Source organism: Mytilus galloprovincialis, chromosome 4, assembly GCF_965363235.1.
Source record: "Mytilus galloprovincialis chromosome 4, xbMytGall1.hap1.1, whole genome shotgun sequence".
NCBI classification, from domain to species: domain Eukaryota; kingdom Metazoa; phylum Mollusca; class Bivalvia; order Mytilida; family Mytilidae; genus Mytilus; species Mytilus galloprovincialis.
Window position 1 is genome coordinate 23251957 of NC_134841.1, and position 23580 is coordinate 23275536.

A 23580-nucleotide genomic window follows, 5' to 3' on the forward strand; every position below is an offset into this window, starting at 1 on the left:
GACGTAACAAATGATGAAATCGTTCACAGAAGGTTAAGTCTATGATATATACGCGCTTTTTTTTAATTGGATAAGCATTATTTTTCACCTGTCACTCGTTTCACATGACTTTAATGAACTATTTTTTCCCCCATAAAATTAAATTGATAAATTACCTAATGGAAGACTAAAAATTGAGAACCTTTTGTTCAATTGAATTAGTTTCTTTAGTAAACTGTGGATTCTTTAATTTTTGTTTGAAACACATTTTCGTGGATTTCTTGGATACAGGAGAACCACGAATTTATTTGTTCATCGAAACACAAATGTTCTTTATGAATGTATGCAGACTTTATTAAAACCACGAAATAAAATATCCACGAGTATGCAAGTTTTTCTCAATCCACGAAAATTCGCGCACAAAAAAATAAATAAATCCACAGTAAGATACTGTCATGGACTCTAAGTCAAACCAGTTCAAGAACCTATCAAAACACACACACGCACATTTGATTCATTCAACATTCATCATCAAATAGTTATGAAGTTGTGAAGTGCATTATAAAACAAAATTCAAAAACGTTGTGGTAAATCTTGCATAGACTGTTTACAGCCTTGGGGTAGAAAAGCCCTTGTGTTTAGAATGATGTTTTCATTTTATGTACACTAATTTGAACGAAGATGATATATGAATAAAACTGGGCTGGTTATTTTATCTGGAACCAAACATCCAACAGAAGAAAAAAAAACACAAAAAAATAAATATTTAAATAACGCTTTTTGAATTTTAGGTCCACCAGGAAAGCCCCAAAACATCATAGTTGTACAAATATTCAGAACCAAATGTTTTATTGAATGGGTCCCTTAATTAAGCGCAATTTTAAAGCTGAAGTTTATATCAAAAGTCTCAAAAAAAGAAAATCCCGAATGGCGATTGCTGGAAATAAACCAAACTGATGCCAACAATAAATTACATTTTTTTGATCTAACAAAAATGATCAGATGTGCGATATATACTATAAAAATGTATGCAAAAATTTCAGACGGTGAAAGTCAACCTACAGAAAAGATCACAGAGTGTGTGAAAACGATAACAGAGTGTTCGAAAACGTATCCAAATGGAGGTTTGTATTTTGACATATGTGTTTTTATACCTTTTTTGTTAGAGGAATACACGAAAAATAATACAAGCAGAGGCCAAAATGTATTCTACATGTTATATATAATTACAGTTGTGTAGTTTGTATTAAATATCTAGAGACAGTATATAATATATTGCAACGTACAAAATGTAAAATTTTATCGACATATTTCCTTTCTTTACGGTAAGAAACTTTTGTCTCCAGTTTACCAGAAGTGTACAATAATTTTGCACAAACTATATATTTTATTAGCACAAGTTTTGAGCATCAAGAGATAAATACACAGTGTATCATTGCCATCGGAAATATGATACCATCGACGTGGAGATGAAAGATAAACGGAAATAAACAAGACTAGATAATATTTTCTTTCTTTCAAACTAGTTCTATTAATTTGATGACGCAAACGCTTATGAAATAATTGTCTGATGTATGATGCTTTAATTTGTTTTGCCAAAACGTCCGAACAAATGCAATATTTTGTGTTATTACAAAAAAGTTTGGACCTAATAATGATACCCAATAATGAAATGTTTATGGATCTTAGATCCTAACTCAAAGTTGTATAATTGTAAAATCCAACATCTCTCAATTAAAGCTCACTTTTTGTTACAGAAACAATGTTCTATTGAGACAAATATTCATTAAAAACCAATATCTTACATATAAACATTATTCAAAGTATTTCAGGAGAAATTAAAATGTCATAAACGATTAAAATATAAAAGACCATTTACTACCTGGTCTTTATTTCAGGCTGACGGTTGCATACGTATTCGTTCAACAAAAGAATATGACAATGAATTAATTCATAATAGTTAAAAATTCACTATCAACTCGTACATTTATATAAGATATGACTCTTATTCAAAATAATCATATGTAATAAAACATGCTAACCTTACTTATGCAGAATGGAGCATTAACAATTTGGTGGTTACACTTGCTGTTATCCTGGCTGTCTTATTAGCACTTATTACAATGATGGTTATCATAGTTATAATAAGAAGGAAGAAAATTACTAAATATGGATATGGTAAGACAAAACTGTTTGTTAAGCTTTTAAGATTGTAAATATATGTATAACTCTGATCTGTGATGGTACTCCGAACCGCGGTGTTTTGACTCTTTTAAGTGCATTATAGATCATACTGAAATGTGATGGTGGCATTTTTACGCTATCTTGTAGAAAGTTATGCCGAGGTGAATTGTGGTAGCTCTGATGTGCGATGGTCTACACAAATTATCAATGCTTTACTTGTTTTCCGAGTTTTTCAGTTGATTACGGGCTAACAAACTAAAAACACTACGAGAAACGGTAAGGATAAGTGAATAAAAAATTTTTCCAACAGAGACCAGAGGGACATTCAAACTCACAGATCAAAAATAAATTGACAACGCTATGGCTAGAAGAAAAAAGACAAACAAACAAATAATAGTACACAAGACACAACATAGAAACTAAATACTAAACAATACGAACCCCACAAAAAACTTGAGGTGATCTGAGGTGAACCGGAAGGTTACGCAGATTCTGCTCATATGTGGCACTATTCGTGTTGTTCATGTTATTACAAACCCTGTAAATAGTCTAATTCGGTGAATCACATTCGTTTTTATTTTCTTTCAGACTAATATGATTTTACGCATTTGAGCTTAAATTTTCCGATATGATAAAAGGAGTAAGCTCTGTAAGAACCATATTTTGACCCTATTATAAAGTTCAATGATACAAGATAATATATTTTTTAAGTTGAATGAAAGACATTTGAGAAAGTTAACTAGAACTGTTTATGTCAAAGTTTAATTTTAAAGCGTTGATTTTCACACTGCAAATACGTATTAGAAATATGTTGGCAAAATTTGACAAAATCAGCCGGATCATAACCAAATTGTAGATAAAACAAACAACATTGGGCGCAGGCGTCGACAAACTAGATATTCAAGTAGGACATGTATAATGTCTTTACAAACACTATTATGAAATATCTTGTTTGTCGACTAATACGCTCTAAATTCCCTGACCAATAATCAAAGGAAATGTATTCATTTTTATTGATTTTTTTCATGGAAAATCAAAATGAGAACTATTTGTCAAGAATAAAACTCTAGTACGTTAATTTTCAACAAAAGCTTATTTCCTTTCAAGTCACCTAATGAGGGTCGATTGAAAACAAAACTTTACGACAAAAGAGATGATTTCAGCTTTCCAATTGTGAACTTTCCATTTCTAAGTAGCAACATTCCAGCAGCACCTGTATACAATGTATATATTACCCGTTTCACAAATGATATCGGATATGTTCCTTACATCGTAACTATAATCCCTTTCCCTTTCATAAATGTGACCTACCGAATTAGACTATTTACCGGATTTGTTATATCATAAGCGAAACGACGGGTGCAACATGTGGAGCAGGATCTGCTTACCCTTCCGAAGCACCTGAGATCACCCCTAGTTTTTAGTAGCGTTCGTGTTGTTTATTCTTTAGTTTTCTATGTTGTGTCATGTGTACTATTGTTTGTCTGTTTGTCCTTTTTATTTTTAGCCATGGCGTTGTCAGTTTATTTTCGATTTATGAGTTTGACTGTCCCTCTGGTATGTTCGTCCCTCTTTTATTAGCTAATATTCGTTGTGCCATTGGTCTAAAATTTTAATTTAAGATTAAGCATAACAAAGTGTGCCATTTTAGGACCTTATCGAACCTCCTCCTTTCTAAAAATATACCATAATTGTTCATTAAATGAAAAGAATTACTGAAATCCAAAAGAACAGAACCTATTATCTTCATTATCGATATCTTAACCATTCGCCAATTAGAATGAATAGGACGATTTGACATGAATGACATCGCCTGAAACCTGACTAAGCTACATGTAACAGTTTTTATAAGTTAAGATGTCATTTAACTGTGTACATACATACAATAATGTAGTAATTTTTATAAATTTCCTGTTAACAAAACTTTGAATTTTTCAAAAAATCTAAGGATTTTCTTATCCCAGGCATAGATTACCATAGCCGTATTTGGCACAACGTTTTGGAATTTTGGGTCCTCAATGCTCTTCAACTTTGTACTTGTTTGGCTTTATAAATATTTTGATATGAGCGTCACTGATGAGTTTGATGTAGACGAAACGCGCGTCTGGCGTACTAAATTATAATCCTGGTACCTTTGATAACTAATATAAAAAATCTTAGATATTTATTTTGTAATTGAAATTAGACGATAATTGAATTGAACAACTGTTGGCACGGGAAAAAAGTTTTGCTTATTTAAAATGGTAACAATGTATTAAAAATGAAAACTTCGCGAAAAAAAAGCGGTCAGTGCTGTTTATCGGGAATGTATTTCCACGCAATAGTTGTTGTAACAGCTTAACGGTTGTTACCTTTGAAATTACAAAATTTGACCAGTTTATATCGCACATGAGTATTTCTATTTGAAGCATATCTTTCGTTCACTGTTGTAAAAAGTTATGAAACCTACGTCATTTTTAAAATTTTCGAATTGTACAAGCCTTTCTGTGCTTGGTTTCAACTGTTTTTTTTTTTTGTATAAGTACTAATATTGTTATAGTTTAATCAGAATAGATATGATTCATTTTACATCACAATCATACTAACAAAGGATATCCGTTATCCGAAATATTGATTCATAAATACATATTATGTTTCGTTTTTTGTTATTGGTGTTGTTTTGACACTTTTTAGGCGTTTATATTGAATATGGACATCTGTTGGTTTGATAATTTCAAATGTAAAATATATTAGGATAATTTGTCTAAATTGAAAACTACGTTCAAACCTATGATTGCGTTGGATAAAAACCGCAATTTTTATACGTGTGCATGTTAAAAAAAATTCGTTGTAGAAGGGTCTAAATACAGCACAAACAACATTTTCCAAAAGACCAAAAAAAGTGAAAAAGTATATTTAAACAAAACGCATTTGACTAACAGGTCGAACAACTGATGTTCTTTAACCCTGCTGACTGCCATTGGCGATTGCCAAATAAAATTGATCACAAGATGTAACAAAATGGATCTTAATTTAGATTTAATACTAAACAGAAAAATATAAACTTGTGGCCAAGATAATATGCCACAAACATAAGGTGTCAATATCTTTTTTGTACACCAGATCCGGATTTCGACAATAAATGTCTCTTCAGTGATGTTAGGGATCGAAACGGTATTTGGAAGGCCATATAATTTACCCTCAATTTTAGATAGAATCTTGAATTTTAAGAGTCAATATAGGATGAACGGATCATATAAACCGGAGGGAAAATATGATACAATCCCAAACGAAAAAATATAAACAAGTCTAAATTGAAAACTACGTTCAAACCTATGATTGCGTGGGATAAAAACTGCAATTTTTATACGTGTGCATGTTAAAAAAAATTCGTTGTAGAAGGGTCTAAATACAGCACAAACAACATTTTCCAAAAGACCCAAAAAAGTGAAAAAGTATATTTAAACAAAACGCATTTGACTAACAGGTCGAACAACTGATGTTCTTTAAATATATATGTATATATAATTCTTCGTTATCATGTCTAACAGAATCAATAATAAACGTACATCATTGCAACCAAAAAACATATTATCTTTATTGAAAATAATTTACAATACTTGAAAAACACTGTCACAATTGATAAGTTATTGGCATTACAAATGTGTTTAATGGTTTCTTCACCAAGTTTACAAAAAGTGTTTAACTTTGTATCGTTTAATCTCGTTTTATAAAAAATAATGCTTTGATTCTATTCTTTTGAAAGGTTTTTAAATAAATATCTCTACATGACTGTTAGGTAGCCAAGAAACTATTCTTCCCATTTTGTAGTAAAAAAAAAACAACAGTTCTTCCAACTTAGTAAAACTCTAAGTTTTATTATACTAAATTTGCTTTCACATTACAAATGCTGAGCATGATCTGCCATATGTGGAGCAGAATCTTCTCACCCTTCCGAAGCATCTGAGGTCAGTCCTGGTTTTTTTGTTTTTCGGGATTTGTGCTGCTTAGTCTTTTGGTTTTCTGTGTTTTATCTTGTGTACTATTATTTGTCTGTTTGTCTTTTTATTTTTTCGATCTATGAGTTTGACTGTCCCTCTGGTATCTTTCGCCCCTTTTTTTTAACAAATATTTGAATAAGAAAGTATCACAGCTCTCTCTAATGTATTACATTTTACATAGGGTTATGAGTTTTTTGAAATCGGACAAAAATATGTGATAAAATTGTTGATTTGTATTGACAAAAGTGTGTCAGAAATCATATCTGATATTCTTCCTCAGTCATTATAACCTTCCATCATTACCGAACTGAACAAAGAAATAACACGACGGGTGCCGTATACGGTCAGGAAATGCTTACCCTTCCGGTGAACCTGATTTCACTCACGGTTTTTAGTGGAGTTCGTGTTGTTTCTTGATTATTATTTATAACTGTTGATGTAAATGTCCTTTGGTTTTTATGAGTCTTTGTTTGTTATTGTCTTTGTTTCTTGAAATTGCTAAAATTATAAAAAGTCGTAGTTTCATGATTTATAAAGTCATTAACTGATTGCATATCCTAATTTTCAATTGAATACAATACAATGTGGTAAATAGTTCGCAGAAGAAATGATTAAAAGATGTAAGGAAAAACAATATTTCATTGACTGAAATCTTAATATTCGGGTTTGTAATCGGAAAGCAAAGTAAACAAAGGCAACAGTTGTATACTATGTTTCAAAAGTCATCAATTGATGAAGAAAAAAAAAACAAATCCCCTAAAACCAAGGAAAAAACATAAACTTTTAGAAAAAAAGGACAACACGATAACACTGAACTGCAACAAAAGCAAACGCCAACATACATGGAAACAATTATTTGATAACAACTGCCATATTACTGTCTTGGTAAAGGACATTTAAATATTCGTCCAAAATGAATGTTAACATCTTTTTGACAAGTCAATCAGCTGTTCTCGAACTAATTTTAGATGTAAAACTGTTTTCATTGCATTTTTCCTTGTAAGTAGTGTAGATAGAAAACAGTTAAGAAGGTCAGAAAGACAACTAAATGTCAAATATAATATACTTGATTTCTTTCTACAGGCCAAATAGAAACGAAATACTAAATATTTCTAAATTATAACATGTGGAGATGAATTTTTTTACCTTTTGAAAGCACCTGGGATCTTTCCAAGTTTTGTTTCGATACAACCGTTATTGTTGTCATTAAAACGGAAGTTAAATTACTGCTTAACTAATTTCTTATTCTACTAAAATTATCAATCAATTGCAGTCATTTTCGACAAAGATTGTGAAAGATTTTAATAATACTCCATTGCTGCCTCTTAATTGAAAGACAAAAAATGAATAAAAAGGTATGAAACTAAAACAGAAAACAATTAAAATAATTAAATGACGAACTTAAAAGAATCAAACTGAATCTGTTATAGCGATCACCAATCCCTCTGGTAAAAAAAACACAGCATATTCAGAGGAAGAGGAAATGGGTGTCATCAAGTCTTCCAAAAGTCTTGACAGTGAGTATATTGATGACTTTGATAGAAACAAAAAACAATTAAAAGATTCACTCATTTAAATTTTTAATTACGTTTTTTAAAACCATTTTTCTTGTCTTCCTCCTTTGTAAAACAAGCTGTGAGTTAATCAAGGAAATTTCACAAGATAAGAATGTTTGCATTGTAGTGGTGTTTCGTTGTTCTCCTCTTATATTTAATGCGTTTCCCTCAGTTTTAGTTTGTTACCCCGATTTTGTTTTTTGTCCATGGATTTATGAGTTTGAACAGCGGTATACTACTGTTGCCTTTATTTTGCATCATATAAAATACGAAGACGCGTCTTTTTTGACAAAAACTGCGATACAAGTGTAGACTTTTAACTTATTAAATAACTCTGCGTTGTTTAGGACAAAGATAATCACTTTACTACAGCACAGCATTTAAATTCGCTGTAAACATCAGCAGAAATATTGTTGAAAATAGTAAAAATACAATAAATTCATGAAAATAAGACACGATATCGATTTTTTTTATATATATATGACACCAAGTGTAATGAAAATGAGAACTATAACGAACTTGACAAAGCTGCGGAATGTTTTATAAAAGTCATATGACCTCATACGGTATATGTAGGGTCAGTAAATTCCATATGGGATGAGAGCGAAGCTAGTGACCTATCAAAACGAGCAAGTCTTCAATACTGTTATCATTAAGAAACTACTTCCATTGATCCTAAAAAATTAGATACCAACAATAACAACTTGTTAGGTTTAAATGTGTTTTATGAAATTATTTCAATCTTAATCATCAATTTCTTCGTCTGTTTGAAACCTTTACGATTTTTTCTCAGTACCGCTTTGTTTTTATAAAGGGACGTAACACCACTACTAATCGTGTATGAGATAAACCCCCATTCCCTACTAACCTAACATACACGGTCTCCACGAGGACACTTTTAACTAACCACATTCCTAGAAATTTTATAGGAGGTAAGATAAATGTTTATATCATAAACGTAGTCTTCTGTACACGGTTTTATCATTTTTTACGCAAATATATCGCAAAATCGTCATTTTTTCCTCTCTGTCTGTTATTATGTAAAAATATGGCGGCTCATTTATTGCCGTATTTTGAAGCTGTAGTTTACCGATTGTTACCTTATAGTAAATAATCAACAAAGAAGCATGGATATTGTGAACGTGTATAAAAGAGGGACGAAAGATACCAGATGAACAGTCAATCTCATAAATCGAAAATAAACTGACAACGCCATAACTAAAAATAAAACAAAAAACAGACAAAAAATAGTACATATGACGCAACATATGAAACTAAAGAATAAGCAAAAAGAACCCTACCACAAACTGGGGTTGGTCTCATGTGCTCAGGAAGGGTACGCAGATACTGCTCCACATGTAGCACCCGTCGTGTTGCTTATGTTATAACAAATTCGGTAAATAGTATAATTCGGTAGGTCAAATTCATGTAAGGGAAGGGGATTAGTTACGACGTAAAAACATATCCGATATCATCTATGAAACGGTTATTCCATAACGGTCAACCAACTGGTGATGGCGTCCGTAAAATTACCGAGAGTGATTTCAACTTCACCATTTGAAACTCTTGGTTTAATAGCTTCCTTGTGAGCAGCAACTCTCTTTCAAGAAAATCATGATAGGAAATACTAACACGGGAATATCGTATCGATTGGAAAATATATATACCCCGTATGCAGGTACTGCTTGAAAGTTGTAGACCATGTTCGATTAGATTAAAGTTTATTTCAATGACAGATTCAGGCATATTGCGATCACCGGATGTTTACGAGAAGGTTCAAGCTAAGGTTACTTGAATACAGAAAATATGCTGGCGAATTGCTTCCTTGAAGCAAGCAATTAAAACATATAACTTCTTCTAAGTATGAAAAATTAAAGAAATTTCTTTAGAAAAAAAGTATATGTGCATAAGTTTTATAATGAAAACTATCCATTTAGTTACAAAAAAACCGTATTCATCATTTTCATTTTTAATTTGAGGTTTCATATGACTTTGAGTTGTAAAGCTATCACCCTGCTCTGTTGCTCCGTAATTCTCGTATCATGGCTTCAAAACTAGACCAGGCATTATCAGCGACGTCATAATTTGAGAGGAGAAGTTATCATCGACTTCACAATGTTAGAGGAGACGTTATCAAGCTTGCCTTCGTCAAGCGTGAAGTTGTCTAAGGAATAGGGAAAAGACCAGCTGCGCTTACTCACCAAAAAGGTCCACATTGTGGTTCGCGGCTGATATTGTACGATATCAATGTGTAGAAAAACCCGATAATCTATACTTATCTTTATTCAAGTCAGTTCAGCAGGATGCGTCTCTTTAGTTTACATATCCAATATTTATTTCGTAGATGAACAACATAGTGAACAAAAAATCAATTTAGAAAAAACATGCATTTATTTTTGATCGATAACATCAATTATTGAGTTGAGTGTATTATGTAGATGAACAAAACAGTGACCACAAAAAAAAATCGAAGAAATCAGACGAAATTCCTGTTATTAATGTAACTGATAACACAAGTAGTCAAGAAAGTGAGAAAAGTGGTGAGTTTAAATATATACAGATTCATTTCAGCAGTATCGTTACTATATCCACAAATGATTAAGTCTGTTTAAAGGTTTTGTAAGCTTATGAGTTGAATGTTTGTAAGGAACATAAAATTTTGATGTGATACCTGAAAGTGTAAAATGCCTGCACGTTCATGTATATTAACGAATGGTATTCTTGTACCAACGAAAAGAATATCAAGTGTTTTACAAATTAGTGATATCAGAACTCCTGATGTTATAATTTTCAGTTGAATAGCTTTCTTTTGTTTAAATCACACAGATTTGATTTGATACCTGAAAGTGTAAAATGCCTGCACGTTGATGTATATTTACGAATGATATACTTGTACCTACGAAAAGAATATCAAGTGTTTTACAAATTAATGATTTTGGAAATCCTGATGTTATAATTTTCAGTTAAATAGCTTTCTTTTGTTTAAATTACACAGATTCTTTCATACACGAGCGAATCGAAAAAAACATCTTGAGATAAATAAACATCATAAATAATGGTAACAAAGTCACGTCTCCGTTCAAAAATGAATGATAACAATAATAAATGTAAAATCATCTCATTTATCTCAAAGTTGGATATGAAGCTTCCTGTTAACAATAAAGATATCAACATCCAGGAAAGGGCACTGTTCATCGATAGTATTATCTTTATTCAAAGTCAGTTCAGCGGGATACATCTCTTTAGTATATGTATCCAATATTTAAGAGAAACAAAAGAAATGCTAGTTATGACTTGATCGATAACACCAATTATTGAGGTGAAACTATTAAATTCGCTGTACATATCAAAATAGAATGAAAACACAAAAAAATAATAAAAATATAAGAAACCATATTTTTTTCATTAATAATACCAATCGTAATGAGAAAAAAAAAAGACGAACTTTACCAAACTGAAAAAAGTTTCCAGAATGTTGTAAAGCAAATGACTGTTTTATAAATATATCTGAGGGTTTTTCCTATACTATACAGGAAAATGACTGTAATAAATTATCCGGCAATGCATTAAAACTACTGCCTTTATGATATCATCCTACATTTTTTCGTAGATGAACAAAACAGTGACCACAAAATAAATTCGACGAAATCAGAAGAAATGACAGCTATTAATGAAACTGATAACACAAGTAGTCAAGAAAGTGAGAAAAGTGGTGAGTTTAATTATATCGAGACTCATTTCATATTGATGCTTCATCTCCCTTGATTTGGTATCGTTAAAATCTTTGTACTCGCTGGTCTGCTGTTATTCAAGATTTTATTTCGTTGTAACACTTCCGGGACCAAATGAGATTGTGCTGCGCATGTGTGAACTTCAGTGTGCTGATAGCTCTTGGGCAGTTCGGACGTAGTTTGAATTGTTCTAACTTCAGATTAAATTAAACCAACGTAGTTGGTTTTCATTTTATCATTAATAAAATTTGATATAAAATATAAATAAAAGTTAGTAATCACCGGATGTAATTCGGGGAAAATTTACGACTTTTACCTGTTTTCGGCACTTTGCCGTAAACCTGTTATAAAGAAAACACATGGCGGAGAAAATGATAGAAAAGGGGTCCGCCTCAAAAAGAAAGTCTTCGCATGAAGACATCAGTAATACGGACGAAGATGAACTTCTGTCCGAAAAGATTAATTCCGTTTCCAGCGCGGCTGGTAAAAGGAAACACGAGTCGACAAAGTCGAAAGCTTCCGCGGGTGGCGGAGCAAACACTTCTTCAAGTGTAAAGGGTAAGAAACCAGCGAAGGTTACTGGTAATACTGACACTCAAAACCCTGGCCCTTCTACCTCTGCAAAAGTAGACAATCATGATGCAATCATGTCAATGTTAGTCTCAATCCAAGAAGGTCAGAAAAGACAATCTGACGATATAAAGTCTTTAAAAGACCGCGTACAAGACATTGAAGAATATGACGAGGTTAATAATTATGATGATAATTATGATGAAGGTGAAGAAAACCCCCATGATGATGGAGAAAATGTAGACAATGAAAGTGAACCACCTGCTAAAAAGCAGAACAAAGATGATAATAGGTTTTCATCTATGTCAAAGAGATGTAAGGTTCAAGAAATTTGTGATGTCAAAATTGATTAGGTCTTGGCAAATAATGTCAATGAGTTGTTCAGGAATGGTATGAATGAGGAACAATACTCTGATTTAACTAAAGATGAAAACAATGCCAGACCTGAAAATTGTGAAGGTTTGTCTATAGTAAGAATAAACCAGCTCATGTGGAATGTAATTTCACCAGGAGCACAATCTGCTGATAAAAAATTACAATTTCTTGAAAGAACTATTGTAAAAGCAGCAACAATTCTAACAAAAACTGTCAACAAAATGGCTCTTGACGAAAACAACAATGCCAATGGTAACTCTGGTAGTGGAGAATACATTGACAAATGTAATGATGTATTGGCTTTGTTGGGCCATGCAAACCGCCAATTGAATATGACTAGAAGGGATTTTTTAAAGCCCGAAATGATGGCAGAATATGTGCCTCTCTGCTCACACTCTGTTCCTTACATAAACAACCTTTTTGGAGATGATGTCTCCAAAGTTGCAAAGGACATTGAAGATTGTTCCAAAGTGGGAAACAAGTTGAAGTTTGGTAATGGCAGAGGTAGAGGCGGAGGCTTCTTCAGAGGTGGTAGAGGAGGCCACAGAGGTACATTTAGTAGAGGTGGCTACCGTGGAGGAAGAGGTGGCTCCCGAGGAGGAAGAGGTCGAGGTTCCGGCCCTATTCCAAAAAACTCCCAGAGAGGAGGAAATCCACAGAAGTATTAGATACATCAAATGAAGTAAGTCATTGTTTTAAAGCTGGTGTATTGAAAAAGTTTTCCAATGAATGGGAAAAAAATACCTCTGACAAATTTATTTTAGATATAGTAAGCCATTGTCATATAGAGTTCATAGATAATGTTGAACCTAAGCAAGACATTTTTAATGTAAAATCTGTCTTTAACTCAAAAGAAAGTGATATTGTTTCAAATGAAATTCAAAAATTACTGGCAATTGATGTTATCAAAGAAGTTCAGTCAATGAAAGACCAGTTTTTATAGAATGATTTTGAATCTTAAGAAGTTAAATGAATACATTGAGTATCATCATTTTAAAATGGACACTTTTGAAAGTGCCATTAAACTTGTAACTAGCAAATCATATATGGCTTCTATTGATTTGAGACATGCTTATTATAGTGTTCCAATTGCAGAGGAACATCAAAAGTTTTTACGGTTTTATTGGAACGGAAAACTTTTTCAATACACATGCTTACCTAATGGGATTTCCTCCGCACCTAGAATATTTACTAAATTATTAAAACCTGTTTACTCTAGCCTTAGAGTTTTAGGTCATGTGAATGTTGGTTACATAGACGATAGTCTTTTATTAGGAGAGACTATAGAAGAATGCAATAAAAATGTAAATGACACAATTGAATTAATGTCAAAATTAGGATTTGTCATACATGAAGACAAATCTGTTTTTCAACCATCAAAACAAATAATATTCTTGGGTAACATTATCGATTCAGAAAATATGATTATAACCCTTACTGCAGACAAAAAACAAAACCTAGTAAAAGAATGTAAATGGTTACTGCAGAGAAACTTAGCTAAGATTAGAGATGTAGCAAAAGTCATTGGACTTATAGTATCCTCTTTTTCTGCCGTTGAATTCGGTAAATTGTTTTATCGTAACCTTGAAAAGGAAAAAATTATAGCTTTAAAAAACTCAAAAGGAGACTTTGAACAAAGCATGCTTATTTCTAATCAGATGAAAGGAGATTTAGAATGGTGGGTTGCTAATGTGTCTACTGAATTAAGACATATAAGCCATGGCAGTCCACAAATTGTGATTCAGACAGATGCCTCATTATTAGGCTGGGGTGGCATATTAAGTGATAATGAAATTGGAGGTAGATGGACAGATGAAGAATCAAAAAATCACATAAATTATTTAGAAATATTAGCTATATATTTTACATTAAAATCCTTTCTTCATCTGATCATAAATAAGCATGTGAAGGTTCTTACAGACAATACTACGGCAGTGGCCTACATATCAAATATGGGCGGCACAAAGTCCATAGATTGCAATACAATTTCAAGACAGATTTGGTTGTTTTGTAAAGATAATGACATCTGGTTGACATGCACTCATATAGCAGGCAAAGAAAATCTAGCAGACAAAAAATCTAGAGAATTTGATGACAAATTAGAATGGAAATTGGAAAGGTCTGTTTTTGACCAATTATGTACTTTGTGGCAAAGGCCAGATATTGATTTGTTTGCATCTAGATTAAACTTCCAATTAGAAAATTACTGCTCTTGGAAGCCAGATCCATTATCTGCATTTATTGATGCATTTAGTATAAATTGGTCATATTTTCAGTTTGTCTATTTGTTTCCTCCTTTCAGTTTATTGAGCCGGTGCATTTTCAAAATCAGAGAGGACGGTGCAAGAGGAGTAGTAATAGCTCCATTTTGGCAGACACAAACTTGGTTTCCGAGACTAATGCAGTTGTTAACAGACAATCCAATCGTTCTTCCAAAGAACAAGAAGATTTTGAATCTTCCTCACGATCCACAATCTGTTCATCCTTTACACAAGAAATTGAAACTAATTGCATGTCCAGTGTCAGGAGTAGCTTCAGAGAACGAGGATTTTCTAAAGAGACAACCCACATACTCATGTCGTCTTGGAAATCAAGTACAAAGAAACAGTACCAAGTGTATATCAGGAAATGGTTCAAATATTGTAACAAAAAACAAATTAATTGCTTTCAAATTTCTGTAGGAACAGTGCTTGAATTTTTTACAACTTTATTTAAGGAAGGTAATTTAGGTTATAGTAGTTTAAATCTAGCTCGAGGAGCTCTTTCGTCTTTAGGACTTACTATTGACAGTATTCCAGTTGGACGTCATTCAATGGTGATAAGATACATGAAAGGAATTTTTAATCTTCGTCCACCCAGACCTAGATATGAATCTACATGGGACGTTAGTAAAGTACTTCATTTTTTGCGTAGCCTATCACCAGTGAAATATTTAAAATTGAAAGATTTAACATTAAAACTTACGATGCTAATAGCTTTGACAAATGCAGCCCGAGCTCAATCAATTCATTTAACGAATGTTAATCATGTACATAAAGTGAAGGGAGAATTTATTTTTGTTTTGAATGAACTTGTTAAACAAAGCCGACCTGGTTATAAGGAGCCAACTGTAAATATAAAGGCTTACCCTCCAGATAGGAGACTTTGTGTATATACTGTGTATAAAGAATATGTATTTCGTACCAAATTGTTTAGAGGGAAACATGAACCGTTACTTTTAAGTTATGTGAAACCACATCAGCCTGTTTCAAGAGATACAATTTCTAGATGGATAAAAGTAGTAATGGCAAAAGCTAATATTGACACAACAATTTTCAAAGCTCATAGTGTTAGATCTGCATCAGTTTCTAAAGCAAAGATGAATGCAGTGCCTATTTCTTGTATCTTACAAAAAGCAGGATGGTCAGATGCAAAAACATTTGCAAAATTTTATAATAAAAAGATTGAAAAAGATGAAAATTCTTTCAGCTTTAATGTGTTGAAGAATTAATCATAAGGTAAGACATTATATATTTCTTATCTTAGTATTCAGTTTTATCATTATGGCTTTAAAGTCTCATTTGGTCCCGGAAGTGTTACAACGAAATAAAATTTAACAATTAAACGAGTCTTGCCTTGGTAAAAGGCGAGGTTTAATTGTAATTTTATGAGTTGTGTAAACACTGAAGGGATTAAATGCCACACCCTCCCTCCCTAGTTAAGGGAGACCAATATGTAGTTATTGTGGGTCATATGTATATATTTTTTTCGTTGTTTGTCATATTGATAAAACTTTACTTTGAAGACTGAAGTTCACACATGCGCAGCACAATCTCATTTAATCCCTTCAGTGTTTACACAACTCATAAAATTACAATTAAACTTCGCCTTTTACCAAGGCAAGACTCGTTTAATTGTTAAATTTAACGAATTGAACGACAATAGTTATAAGTAGTCTTTTGGAAAGCTGAATACTAAAATTTATGATAAAAGGGATGATTTTTCATTTCCTATCGTTAATTATCCGTTTTTAGATGGTGACGTTCCCTTGTCACCATCTTACGGTGTTTATATATCTCAACTTGTACGATTCGCTCGTGTATGTAACAATGTTTTAGATTTTAACGAGAGAAATTTATGTATTACTGAAAAATTATTACACCAGGGTTTTCGATATCACAAACTAGTCAAAACATTTACTAAATTTTATCATCGGTATAAAGACATTATTCGTAAATATAGCTCAACATGCAGACTTTTAATACGTTCAGGTATTTCACATCCAATTTTTTTATGGTAATATTCTTTATAAAGCACAAAGGTGTCAGTATTCACCTCAGAAACTTACAAAACATTTGAATAGACTTATTAAGAAGGGATATAATTACGATACTGTTGTCAAGTCATTAAAGATTGCATATTTTGGCGGTAATATTGAGTCATTGATAAGGTCTTTGCATCGGAACTAAACACATTTATTCTAAAAACAGTTGTTGGCATGACACGGGTTATGTTCTTCTCATATATGTTATGATGGTATGATACTAAACCCCTAACGGGAAGGATTGTGCCTGATGTTCATATGATGAAATCATAATCTTTCAGTCAGTTTAGTTGAAGTCTGGAGCTGGCATGTCAGTTAACTGCTAGTAGTCTGTTGTTATTTATGTATTATTGTCATTTTGTTTATTTTCTTTGGTTACATCTTCTTACATCAGACTCGGATTTCTCTTGAACTGAATTTTAATGTGCGTATTGTTATGCGTTTACTTTACTACATTGGTTAGAGGTATAGGGAGAGGGTTGAGATCTCACAAACATGTTTAACCCCGCCGCATTTTTGCGCCTGTCCCAAGTCAGGAGCCTCTGGCCTTTGTTAGTCTTGTATTATTTTAATTTTAGTTTCTTGTGTACAATTTGGAAATTAGTATGGCGTTCATTATCACTGGACTAGTATATATTTGTTTAGGGGCCAGCTGAAGGACACCTCCGGGTGCGGGAATTTCTCGCTACATTGAAGACCTGTTGGTGACCCTCTGCTGTTGTTTTTTATTTGGGCGGGTTGTTGTCTCTTTGACACATTCCCCATTTCCATTCTCAATTTTATTTTGTCTATATCACTTTAAATAGATTAAAAAAAGAAAACAATGCGTTATAATTTTCATTCATCGGGAGAACCTTGTAAAATAGAGACATTTTAAAGTAATATATACAAACAATGATTGAAATGCATGAACATAGAAGACTGGGTACTTGTACAGAGTAAGCATCTCCTGCTTTTTTTCACGAACCATCTTGCGAATCAACACTCAATCAAATATGAAAATCTTGAAAATGTCACAAATAACAGTAGATATCAGACGACCATATCGGAATGTAAAGATATAAAATGTCAAAATCCAATGTGTAATTAACACAGCGAAATAATTCCACATCCGGAGCGAGGCGGGCTTCAACTAACCCCTTAACCAACACACATCAATACGCACAGTAAAACTTAGTTTAAAAGAGGTTCGAGTCCGATGATAGAATATATAACAGAAAACTAATTAAAGCAACATGCAAATGATATATAAATCAACAAAGGAGTACTAACAGTTACTCAAATGCCAGATCCAGACGTCATTTTAACTGATTAAATGAGTAGGTCCCCATCATATGAAAGTCAAGCACGATCCCTTTCGTTAGGGGTTTAGTATTATACTATGATCAACTGTATGACATGAACATAACCCATATCATGCCAGCAACTGTTTGATGGAATAAATCTGTTTATTTCCGAAGCAAATCCATATGAGTGAATCAATATTAATTTCAAAATTGTCACCTTTAATTACCTGACAACAGTATCGTTACTATATTAATTGATGAATAAGTCTGTTTAAAGGTTTAGTTAGCTCATTAGGTGAATGACGACGTGTTTAAGCTTTGTATAGAATATTACCTCAAATATTCGATGCGAAATACCTGAACGTGTAAGATGTCTGCACGTTGGTGTATATTTACGAATGATGTATATTTACGAATAATATCCTTGTATCGTTGAAAAAAATTATCAAATGTTTTGACAAGTGTGTGATATCGAAAACCCTGATGTTATAATGTTCAGATTGTTTCATACACGAGCATATCGAGAAACATATTAGAATAAATAAACACAATAAGATGGTGGTCAGGTCATGTCTCCATTCAAAATTGTGAGATTAACAATAGAAAATGAAAAATCATCTCTTTTATCGTAAAGTTTGGTATAAAGCTTCCCGTTTACAATATAGATATCAACATCAAGGAAAAGGCAGTGTTCATCGTTAGTATTATCTTTATTCATAGTCAGTTCAACAGGATACATTTTTTTAGTTTACATATCCAAGAATTACTTCGTACATGAACAACATAGTGAACACAAAATATATTTAGAGAAAACAGAAGAAATAATCGATAACAACAATTATTAAAGTGATACACTTTAAATCACTGTTAATATCAGCGGAAATATTGATAAAGACAGTGTCAATGCTCTTCAACTTTGTCCCAGTTTGGCTTTATAAATATTTTGATATGAGCGTCACTGATGAGTCTTGTGTATACGAAACGCGCGTCTGGCGTACTAAATTATAATCCTGGTACCTTTGAAAATATTTACAAAAAATGTACACCACTGGGTCGATGTCACTGTGGTAGACATTTCGTCCCCGACGGCAGCTCAGTAGTCAACACTTCAGTACATGAATATCAATAATGTGGTCAGTTTTATAAATTTCCTGTTTACAAAACTTTGATTTTTTTTCGAAAAACTAAGGATCTCTAACCCAGGCATAGATTACCTTAGCCATATTTGACACAACTTTTTGAAGTTTTGGTTTCTCAATGCTCTCCAAATTTGTACTTGTTTGGCTTGATAAATATTTTGAAATGAGCGTCACTGTAGACGAAACGCGTGTCTGGAATACTAAAATATATTCCTGGTACCTCTGATAACGTTCAACACAAAGAATTAATGAAAAAATAAGAAACCATATTTTTTTTAATTATTATTAATAACTCCAAAAGGAATGAGAAAAATAACGAACTTGACCAATTTGAAATATTTTCATAAGGTTGTAAAGCAATTGACTATTTAATAAATATATCTGAGGTGTTTTGTTCTACTATACAGAAAAATGACTTTAATAACTTGTCCGTCCATAAATACTAATGATTTCATAATATTATCCTATATTTGTTTCGTAGATGAACAAAACAGTGACCTCAAAATAAATTTGAAGAAATCAGAAGAAATGCCTGAAAGTATAAACGTAGCTGATACCACAAGTTGTCACAAAGGTGAGGAACGTGGTGAGTTTGTTTATATCGAGACCCTAATATCATCTTGATGCTTTATCTTGACTTTTTTGTAATCGTTAAAATCTTTATACTCGCTTATCTGCTGTCACTTGCGACGAAATGAATTGAACGACAACAGTAACAGTTTGCATTTGTCCATATCACGTAAATAGATTTAAACAATAAAAAAGCGCGTTCTGAATTTCATTCGTCCGGAGGGCTTTTGTTAAATAGAAACATTTAGCACACACACAATGAGTGAATAGCATAAACTTGGAAAACCGGGTGCTTGCACATAGTAAGCATCAACTGCTTTGTATTCACGAACCATCTTGCTAATCCACACTCATTTTAAAATATCACAATCGGGATTATGTCACAATAAGTAAAATTACATATCAGACAACTGATTGTAAAGATATATAATTGCAAAAAAATCATGCTACTAGCGAATTGGATATCGATACATCGTGTCTGTCAACCAATTTGTGAATGTGGTTGTATCAATTTCAGTAATTCTTCATCACAACTCTGATAGAGTATATGTTTTGTAGAAGAACAACCCCGTCAACGAAATCTGCAAATTGTTATGCATAAGCGTAACATATAACTACGATTCGTATACGCTCTACTGCAGATAGTATATTACTGCTGAAAATGGGAAATAGTCAAAAAGAAAGTTCAAATTTTCAAATTTGTCGAAAGATCAAATAAACAAGCAGACTTTGTACTTTTAGTAGTATCCGTTATCAAGTTCACTTGTATATAACTGCAAGATGTAAAAACTCGTTAAAATATTTTAAATCATGGTTGTATGTAGTGACAGGACGTCGTCGATCTATCTTTGAGTGAAACTAAACAATTATGCAGGGCGTCTTTTCGTTTTTGTTTAGAAAAGTTTCTTCATGCATTCTGCTTCATATGAAAACCAAAACACATTTGTTAGAAGCGATGATTTAAGTAAGATTGTGTACGACCTTTAACCTTTTATCTGCGTATCCGATTTTTGTAGAAAAAAAAACTCTTTTTACTAAGACCATGCAATTGATCTGTTTAGTGAGCCTAGGAAGAGTTTTGTAATACGTCCAAAAATTGTGCTACTTTTTTAGTAAAATGAGGTCGAAATTTTGTATATTTGCTCAACATTCGGATTTGGATTTGTGGCCGTATTTTTCCTTTCGAGAAAAAGCCATTTTTTGTTTTAAAAGATAAACACACATTGTTTCATTGTTAAATAATTTGTGTTTATCTTATTATAAGTATCCTAAAAATTTATACATTTTTTATTCAGAAATAACTCATATTTATCAAATGTTCATGAATGTAGGAAAATACATCATTTTTGCTGTATATTTATCAAGTGAAAAGAAATTGCACTATTTACATTTTCATGAAAATAGTCACAAATAATCTTCTTGCGTAATCAAACCAAATGGCATTTTAAAAAAGAGGGGTCAATGAACTCTTTTAAAAGTTAAATAAGTTTGAATGATAAAAATCAGTCGAACACTGAATCTTTTCCCGATAAGTCATAGTTTGACGTCGCGAAACTAACAATTTTCGTTAGCAACGTCATTACCTCCCCTGTAACTGTATCTTATGCCCTTAACTAAAATTCTTTTTGCTGTGCAACTATAAAGGAAATTAATAAGGCCGAAGAATCATTTTCAACTTATCCCGCTGTATCCTCTACATTTGTAACAAAAATATCTTTTTGAATAAAAGGCTGAAAAAAGTATATCGAAATGTTATAGAAAAACGACATATGCACATTGTGCAACTGCCATTGTTATAGTTATCCTTTTATATCCAGAATTTTAAATATTTAATAACATTATACAAGAAAATCAACGATTATTTCTTTCGCGAATACACATATATAGTGTTTACGTTTTTATCCGGATCAATAACTATAATAACTGGACACTTCATTGATGAGTTTATCCAAAACTTATATCTATAGAGGGACTGGTCTACTGTATGACATGAACATGATCAACTGTATGACATGAACATAACCCATATCATGCCAGCAACTTTTTTATGGAATAAATCTGTTTATTTAATTTCCGAAGCACATCCATATGAGTGAATCAATATTAATTTCAAAATTGTCACATTTAATTACCTGACAACAGTATCGTTACTATATTAATTGATGAATAAGTCTGTTCAGAGGTTTAGTTAGCTTATTATGTGAATGAAGACATGTTTAAGCTTTGTATAGAAAATTACCTCAAATATTCGATGCGAAATACCTGTAAGATGTCTGCACGTTGGTGTGAATTTACGAATGATGTATATTTACGAATAATATCCTTGTATCGTTGATAAAAATTATCAAATGTTTTGACAAGTGTGTGATATCGAAAACCCTGATGTTATAATGTTCAGTAAACTGATTTCTTTCGTTACAATCAAACAGATTGTTTCATACACGAGCATATCGAGAAACATATTAGAATAAATAAACACAATAAGATGGTGGTGAGGTCATGTCTCCATTCAAAATTGTGAGATTAACAATAGAAAATGAAAAATCATCTCTTTTATCGTAAAGTTTGGTATAAAGCTTCCCGTTTACAATATAGATATCAACATCAAAGAAAATGCAGTGTTCATCGTTAGTATTATCTTTATTCAAAGTAAGTTCAACAGGATACATCTGTTTTGATTACATATCCAAGAATTACTTCGTATATGAACAACATAGTGAACACAACATATGTTTAGAGAAAACAGAAGAAATAACCGTTAGTTTGTAATCGATAACACCAATTATTATAGTGATACACTTTAATTCGCTGTTAACATCAGCGGAAATATTGATAAAGACAATGTCAACACAAACAATTAATGAAAAATAAGAAACTCCAAAAGGAATGAGAAAATAACGAACTTGACCAATTTGAAAATTGTTTTCATATGGTTGTAAAGCAAATGACTATTTAATAAATATATCTGAGGTGTTTTGTTCTACTATACAGAAAAAAAGACTGTAATAACTTGTCCGTCCATAAATACTAATGATTTCATGATATTATCCTATATTTGTTTCGTAGATGAACAAAACAGTGACCTTAAAATAAATTTGAAGAAATCAGAAGAAATGCCTGATAGTATAAACGTAGCTGATACCACAAGTTGTCACAAAGGTGAGGAACGTGGTGAGTTTGATTATATCGAGATCCTAATATCATATTAATGCATTATCTTGATTTTTTGTAAACGTTTAAATCTTTATACCCGCTTATCTGCTGTCACTTGCGACCAAATGAATTGAACGACAACAGTAACAGTTTGCATTTGTCCATATTACGTAAATAGATTTAAACAATGAAAAAGCGCGTTCTATATTTCATTCGTCCGGAGGGCTTTTGTTAAATAGAAACATTTAGCACACACACAATGAGTGATTAGCATAAATTTGGAAAACCGGGTGCTTGTACACAGTAAGCATCAACTGCTTTGTATTAACGAACCATCTTGCTAATCCTCACTCATTTTAAAATATCACAATCGGGATTACAATAAGTTAAATTACATATCAGACGACTGATTGTAAAGATATAGAATTGCAAACAAATCATGCTACTAGTGAATTGGACATCGATACATCGTGTCTGTCAACCAATTTGTGAATGTGGTTGTATCAATTTCAGTAATTCTTCCTCACAACTCTGATAGAGCATATGTTTTGTAGAAGAACAACCCCGTCAACGAAATCTGCAAATTGTTATGCATAAGCGTAACATATAACTACGATTCGTATACGCTCTACTGCAGATAGTATATTACTGCTGAAAATGGGAAATAGTCAAAAAGAAAGTTCAAATTTTCAAATTTGTCGAAAGATCAAATAAACAAGCAGACTTTGTACTTTTAGTAGTATCCGTTATCAAG

The 23580-nt window shown here is 32.2% G+C and overlaps 1 protein-coding gene across 1 annotated transcript in view; it reads left to right on the forward strand.

The window, feature by feature from the left end:
• Positions 1–23025, forward strand: part of LOC143071659 (uncharacterized) — a 47445-nt gene extending 24420 nt beyond the window's left edge. The window contains exons 18-23 of the mRNA XM_076246129.1: positions 1023–1103; positions 2035–2157; positions 7574–7660; positions 10138–10239; positions 11310–11411; positions 22740–23025. Of these exons, the coding sequence (XP_076102244.1) occupies positions 1023–1103; positions 2035–2157; positions 7574–7660; positions 10138–10239; positions 11310–11411; positions 22740–22882 (638 nt within the window). The 3' untranslated portion in view covers positions 22883–23025. The remainder of the gene's footprint in view (positions 1–1022; positions 1104–2034; positions 2158–7573; positions 7661–10137; positions 10240–11309; positions 11412–22739) is intronic.
• The last annotated feature ends 555 nt before the right edge of the window (positions 23026–23580 follow it).